Here is a 7856-nt window from a genome sequence, read left to right as displayed (position 1 = left end):
AGTTAATTTGAATTCTAAGAAAATTTGTGATTTGCAAATTTTTTGGATGAAATTGTTGATTATTTTGAATTTTTGATCGGAGATTCGCTTTTTTCACAGTAATATTTTTGTTTGGATTTGTATATTTGGTGTCAAAACTATGAATGAAGATGAAATTGTATTAAAATTTGTTAAGAGTTTATATGTATAGGTGCTTTGATATGATTCACTAAGATATGTATAATTCATATATGAAATTGTTGACTATTTATTTCGAATTTGTATATTTATATCGTGCAGCTTCATCCTAATTTTGGATATATGATTCTATATATTTTTATATAATTTTGTAAATTGTATATTTGTATATAGATTTAATTTGTATATATAATCATTTATATAAGTGTATATTCAGAATATGTATATAAATGAAAAACTAAATTCGTTGTAAGTTATATACATTTACCTATTAGTGTTGTTGTGAGATGTATAAGTATATGAAAATGTTGACTGTTTATTCAAATTTGTAAGTTATATACATATACATATTAGTGTTGTTGTGAGTTGTATAAGTATATGAAACTGTTGACTATTTATTCGAATTTGTATATTTATATAGTGCAGGTTCGTCCTTATTTTGGATATTTGATTATGTATATTTATATATAATAGGTATATGTATATGTCAATTATTTTAGGTTTGTCAATTGTATATTTCTATAAAGCTTTAATTTGAGTATATAATCGTTTGTATAAGTATATAATGGGAATATGTATATAACTGAAAAACTGAATTCGCTATAATTTGAATAAGTATATGTTCTTTTTGTTGTTGAGATTCTCAATCATATAAATGTATATGTATATATAATTTAATTTTTTTATACAGAAATTCTAAAAATGGCTTCATTAGCTGTGTTGGTTATGCATTCTGCTAGATGGGACAGTGACAATTATTACGTTGATTATACAGTTAAGGGGGAGATTTTTAAAGAAAGTGCATTGTATAAGGAGTTGTATAATGTTAATGCAATGCAACTCGGGGTTGATATGAATGTAAACATAGCAAAAACCAACAAGCAAGAAATCACACTTTAATCTACTAAAAGAAACCCTACAGCAGCAGCCAAAACTCGAAATAAACGAAAATCAAAAGGTGCCCAGCACTCTTTGAACACTCTACAATGAAGCCACGACAATTCTCAACACGTGGGACTTCGAATCACCCAAAACCGAGCTAAAATGAGTGAGATATGGCCAAAACAAAAATACCAAAAAAAAGGATTCGAAAAGGCACTGCAGTCAGGTTTTTCGCGAAATTACCTCAAACGGGAACCCCAAACCACTATCCAAGCTCACCAACGCGTTGCCCTCGAAAAATCTCACAACTTTGCCTTTTGAATCGCCCAAATCGGTTGAGAGGTGAGAGAGTTAAGAGAGGTTGAAGTTTTGGGAATTGTTGCTGGTTTTCTGCATTTATTGCAGAAAATCTGCAATAATTTCAAAACCTTAAACTCCGACGGGGTGCTCCGATCTCGTTCGGAACCCCGTGCACGCAAACAAGATATGCAACCATACCAAATTTGATAATCCAGACTCAACGGCGCAGTCGAAATTTCCATCAGAGGTCATTTCGATAAAAAGTGGGTCCCACTTCCAAAGGCCATTTTAAGCCAAAACCCACAAAAGGGCTCGGAAAGATATCAAAAACCTCGGGACACAAAAGAAGGGTCAATCTAGACCAAACTCGACATTCCGGAGCTAACTGCACTGACGGAATTCTCATCCGAGCGCGTTTACTCAGAATGTTGACCAAAGTCAAACTTAAGCCAAAATTCAAAGGCTAAAACGCCTAATCACACCGACTCACACTGAAAATCTCGGGAGTCATGTCGACCGTGTTACTAGCTTAAAATGACCCTTTCGGAGCTGATGAAATCGTCAGAATTGGATTCCGATGTCATCTTCTTGAACTTTTGATCGAAAATGATCATTCAAGGTTCATAAGCTCCAAAACAGTGATTAAGCTAAAAATTGAGTATAAGGTTGAAGAAAGCAACACACCAATGTTGATTCACAACGACATGGGTGTTAGAGTGTATATCATGCTTAAAAAGGCTGCAAATGACTTCAACAAGTATCCAATTTGTATAAGCAAACTGGATAATAGTAACAATACCACTAAATTGTATGAAAGTTCAAATCAAGAGAAGGGTATAATTAGATCTATTTGTATAGATGGTATTGCTGAATTTGATACTAGGCAGATGACAATTGCTGAATTGGTAGAGCCGTTTTGTGTTTTGGGGTCAGGGAGCTGCGATGGAGTCATTTCAGATCCATGTAATAAGTATGTGGAGGTTGACCAAGTGTATAAGGACAAAGACACTTTAAAATCTATGATGGAAAAATATACAATTGAAAAGAGATTTCAATATAGGACAGTGAGGTCAAATGCAATCAGGTAAATAGTTTGTTTTAATTATTCGTATATTGATGTGTTATGCTCTATTTGTTGATGTAGTTATACGCTGGAATGTATTTCTGATGAATATGAGTGGTTAATGAAAGCATCAAATATCAACCAAGTCTGGAATGCTTAGGATCCGAGCATTTAATACAAATCATACTTGTCCTTTGAAGGATAAAGTATATTCACAAAAACATTCAACAAGCATGCTGATTGGTGGGATTGTTAAGCCTAAGCTTGTTGATCACAAGAGAAAATATACACCTTCTGATATTCGGAGTGATGTGAAAATATATCTGGGAGTTGATGTTAATTACTCGTTGCCTTGGAGGGCTAAAGAGAAGGCTTTGATTTCCTTGAGGGGCACCACTTCTGCATCTTACAACAAACTTCCTGCATACTTGTATATGATGCATATTACATATCCAGGCTCGCATATACGTCTGAAGAAAATCGACAAAAATGAGTTCTTATATCTTTTTGTTGCGTTGAATAGTTTCATACAAGGCTTTGATCATTGCAGGCCTGTAATCATTGTTGATGGAAGTCACCTAAGAGGACAGTATAATGGGACGTTTATGGCTGCAAGTACAATGGATGGAGCAGGTATGTTTTAGTGTGTTTTTGAATGTATATTTTTTATTTTATGTTAATTTGTATATAAATAAAAAATGTAGGACATATTTTTCCACTGACCTATGGTATATTGATTAAGAAAATGACGTCGGTTGGACTTGGTTCTTTGTACAACTAAGGGAGGCTTATGGGAAAAGGAGTAAGATGTGTGTTGTCTCTAATAGAAATGAGAGCATTATAAAGGCAGTGACAAGAGTGTATAATAATGTATCGCATTATGCTTGTATGTGGCATTTGTGGGGTAATGTTGAAAAGAAATTTAGAAAATCCTCCAAGGAGCTAAGTCCTGTATTTTATACAATGGCAAAGACATGCAATAAACTTAAGTTTGATAGGCTACTGGATACTGTAGAAAAGGTTGATATAGGTGTTAAAGAATATTTGGAGCTAGCTGGATATGATAAGCGGTCTAGGTGTACTCATCGGGGATGGGCTATGACGTCTAATATTGTAGAGAGTATAAATGTTGCACTAGTGTCTGCGAGGGATTATCAATTTTAAATTTTCTGAAAGAGGTTAGACTGATGTTTGGGAGATGGAATCATGACAACAAACATGAAGCAACATGCACATTTACTCCGTTGATTGAAAAATTTCAGAATATACTGATCGAAAATGAAGCAATGAGCACACGAATGGGGGTATGTTTTATGTATATCTAATATTGATTAATCAGTAATTAATTGTTTTAAAATTGTATAAAGTTATATACACAGTTAGAATTAATACATATACAATTGCATAAACTTATACATATACATAAATATGTTTGTATGAAAAAGATTATGCCGTCAACTGAATATATACACAATGTGACTGATGATGATAGGATTTTTGTGGTCTGTTTAAAGAATAAAACATGCAGCTGTGAAAAGTTTCAATACGAAGAAATACCATGTGAACATGCTTGGGCTGTACTGAAGCGGAAAAGTCTAGTAGCTGATGGATATTGCTCGGATTTGTATAAATCAATGACAGTTTTGAAGATTTATGAGATACCAATTTATCCATTGCCTGATGTAGTAGAATGGGTGATACCTGAATACATAATGTATGATGAAGTTCGGCATCCAAAAGTCAAAAGACCTCTAGGAAGGTCAAAAAAGAAACCTCGTACAAAAATAACACGTGAATTGCTTGGTCTCAAAAGGAAGCATACATGTAGCACATGTGGAGTTGCAGGTCACAATAGGCGTTCATGTAGAAACAGGCCTCAAGAAGTTTAATGAGCTCTTTCGATTATATTAGAGTGTAATATTGGATTTTATAGATACTTGAATGTTATTCGCAACTGGTTTTGTGTTTAAAACTATATGAGTTGGAATAGTGATGATGGAATAAATTTGTTATGTCCTATTAACAGTGAGCATTTTTGCTCTTCTTTTTGTATTCATTCTCTTGTATATAGTATGAGTAATCGTTGTTGTATATATTGTCCATCATATACAGAAATTGTATATGTATAAGTTATATTGAACATATTATTCTCTTTGTATGTATGCTAGTACAAATAATTCTATGTGTATTTGTTCTATTGAAATATTTTCCCCTTTTTGAACAAAAAATGTATACGTACACTCTATATTTATACTTTATGAACGATTGTATAAGCTGGCTAGATTTATATAGTTAATGTATAAATATACATTGTTATTTAAGTGGTTGTATATTTATACTTTATGAACGATTTTATTAGCCTAACAATGTATATATATCTATGTACTCAACATAAAACATACTCCTAGATTTATACAGTTAATGTATAAATATACATTGTTATTTAAGTGGTTTGTATATTTATACTTTATGAACGATTGTATAAGCCTAACAATGTATATTTATATACTCAACATAAAAGATACTCCTAGATTTATACAGTTAATGTATAAATATATGTTGTTATTTAAGTGGTTTATATATTTATACTTTATGAACGATTGTATAAGCCTGACAAATATATATATATATATATATATATATATATATATATATATATATATATATATACACACTCAACATAAAATATACTCCTAGATTTATACAGTTAATATATAAATATACATTGTATAAGTTGGTTTGTATAATTATTAAAGTGTTAAACTGCATATATAATGAAATTAACAAAAAATAAAGAAGTGAAAGACTTGAATGATCAAACGAGTATATTACAACCAAAAAACTGGAAAGTTCAAAACATTCAAAGTTATTATGCATGTCATTTACATGTACAAAAGAAAACAGAAATTTAGTACTACTGTTTTAATTAATTGTGATCCTTTCACTGCTATCGCAATCCCTGTGAACCTGATTGGCCTTTCTGGTGCCTCGTTGTCACTAGTGGCATCGACTTGGATCTTTTGCATTCCATAATTTCACAATAATGCAGCATATCGAATACGTGTGAACTCTGAATCAAAGAAATTTGGAACCCCATTTCCATTACTGATATGGTCTACATAAGCAGCAACATATCCATAATCGCTGAAAATAAAACACATCAAATTTTATGGTCATTATAAAATTAACAATAACAATAGAAATATAACCATAATAAAACTTACAAGCTTCCTTCAGTTTGTTGTGGTATATCCTTGGCATAAATCATTTCAAATGAGTCAAATTCAGAGTGGGACTTATATTTCAGGTGTGAAGATATGTTAATGTCTTTCTTTCCGTAAAAACCAAACTTAGATAGATACCTGAAAATAAGTTGTACATATTTCTTGATCTCATTTTCAACTTTGGAATCGTGTAGTGCACCACCATTAAAAGAATCATAGATCGGTATACATCTATCATTAACGGACACAACAATCAAAATCTAGTGAAAGATCTCTTTGACATTAACATGAATGAGAATGTTATCAACTGTGTGCCAAGGTGCAGCAACATGCATTTTGTATCCATTAATGTACTCAAGAATCGACTCTTCCGTACCGTCCCTATTGATATTACTTTCAAAGTTACAATAAGCATCCCAAATGTTGTGAATCAAATTATTAAAATTGCAATTGGCACTGATAAAACTGAATGTGTTGTTGTCAGAGTACTTGGTTGTTTTACGTATGTAATACAAAATGACATCTATGTGTTGTAAAAATAAGTAGTTATAATTTGTATAAAATTGTCACTTATATCGAATATATCAATTGTATAATGAAATAAATAATATCACGCTTACCGAGTCATCAAGTAATTGATCTTTGTATGCAAGCTTATAGAACCAATTCTTATTTTGGACAGTGACAATTTCAAAATGAACCACATTTGTAAGACATCCTTTTTTCTTTTTGTATCGCTCTTCTTTGTCCTTCCTAACAAAATCAAAATCAAAGTAGAGCTTTATACAAATATACGTATATATAATTAAATTTGTATATTTAGTAAGTACAAAACGATTTACTTTGTGTTATGCTTAACAAGCAGGCCTTCATTTAACCATTTCCAGAAATGCATATACAGAGTTGTAAGATCCACATACGACATTGAAACAAATGGATGTTTCAAATCAAACGTGAAAGGAAACCTTGATGAACTACCTGAAATGTATAAAGTCATAGATAATCATTATAAGACTAACATTTATTGGTATGTCTGTATTATTGTGTAAACAATAAATTTTGTTGTACCCGACTCTGATCCAAATAATGTCACATAAGGCGATGTGTTGAATGGGCCTAGACGCCTTTCCCTAGGAATTGGTAATGGTGTGTGCTCGTCTACAGCTAACAAAGGATGTAACACCATGCTTCTTTCTGGATTAAGGTTTGATTGGTCATCATGTACCATCTGAAAAGGTGTTGGACACATCAAAACTTCTTCAACAACTAATTTATTGGCATCAGATGATCCTGGTTTGTTTGTATCTGTAAATTTTTCTTTTTCCATCTTTTCAGTTTGATCGTATATAACATTCAATAAATTCTGCTATTGTATAAATAATAAACAAAAAAGAATTCAAATGATCAAATTATATACAATTATAAAGTCAAATTTATGAAGATAAAAATTGAGAACTACATACAAATGATGAATTGTTGAAGTTTGCTTGATCATTCATGAATTGGGATCCCTCTTTGTTAACTTCAATTGGAACATCTTGACAATCCTCCTTCTAAATATATAATAGATGTAATATAAACAACTATTTGTATATTATAAAAAAAAAACAGTTATTGACAAATTCAAACCTCAGAAGTGTTTTCAACCTCAGAAATGTTTGAAAACTCTGATGTGTTCTGAACCTCAAAAGTGATTGGAGCCTCAGAATTGTTGTGAACCTGCAGCAAATATCACTTGGTATGTTAATAATAATTATGTCTACATAATTATACAATTTGTTATACAAATTGAATGTTGATATTAAATTATACAACTGACAACTATACACGTGTTGGATAGTTAGTTAATTGTATATGTGTACTGACCATATTTGTATACGTATATGTATATGTATGTTATTTATTTGAAAAAATTTAAATTGTATATGTATGTTTAGTTTATTTGTATATAGCAATTGATAATGTTATTTATAACACAAAATTAATAAATTATTTGTGGCTCGGGAGTGTTGAATTGTTGATCTAAAGGGATAAATCCTGAGTGTCCAGCTGGAGACTGTAAATGTGACTGGTGAATACTAACTTCTGAATTAAATGATAGGACTGTTAAGAAAATATACATTATATACAAAACATCATAAAATTTTGAATGATCAACAAGATAAATAAGTATAATACCTCTTGATCATTTAGATTATTATAAACAGATT

General features: G+C 31.2%; 1 protein-coding gene and 1 pseudogene across 1 annotated transcript; both read left to right on the top strand.

Moving 5' to 3' along the window:
- The first annotated feature begins 2063 nt into the window (after window positions 1-2063).
- On the top strand, window positions 2064-3452 carry LOC125834999 (uncharacterized). The gene is made up of 4 exons (XM_049514142.1): window positions 2064-2339; window positions 2551-3059; window positions 3226-3373; window positions 3438-3452. The coding sequence occupies exons 1-4, from the start codon at window positions 2064-2066 to the stop codon at window positions 3450-3452; spliced, it is 948 nt and encodes a 315-aa protein (XP_049370099.1).
- Window positions 3453-3520: 68 nt separating this feature from the next.
- LOC125835027 (uncharacterized) lies at window positions 3521-4311 on the top strand (annotated as a pseudogene).
- The last annotated feature ends 3545 nt before the right edge of the window (window positions 4312-7856 follow it).

This window comes from Solanum verrucosum, unplaced genomic scaffold, assembly GCF_900185275.1.
Source record: "Solanum verrucosum unplaced genomic scaffold, falcon-dt-bn FXZP01000058.1, whole genome shotgun sequence".
NCBI lineage: Eukaryota > Viridiplantae > Streptophyta > Magnoliopsida > Solanales > Solanaceae > Solanum > Solanum verrucosum.
This window is presented reverse-complemented; position numbering and strand designations above follow the sequence as displayed.

What these genes read in the sequence shown, in the direction of transcription:
- LOC125834999 (XM_049514142.1), top strand. Translation starts at nt 2,064, where the DNA reads ATGGGTGTTAGAGTGTATATCATGCTTAAAAAGGCTGCAAATGACTTC. An exon ending in CATGTAATAAGTATGTGGAG is followed by an intron (nt 2,340 to 2,550) that starts GTTGACCAAGTG and finishes GGTTAATGAAAG; the next exon opens with CATCAAATATCAACCAAGTC. An exon ending in ACAATGGATGGAGCAGGTAT is followed by an intron (nt 3,060 to 3,225) that starts GTTTTAGTGTGT and finishes TGGGAAAAGGAG; the next exon opens with TAAGATGTGTGTTGTCTCTA.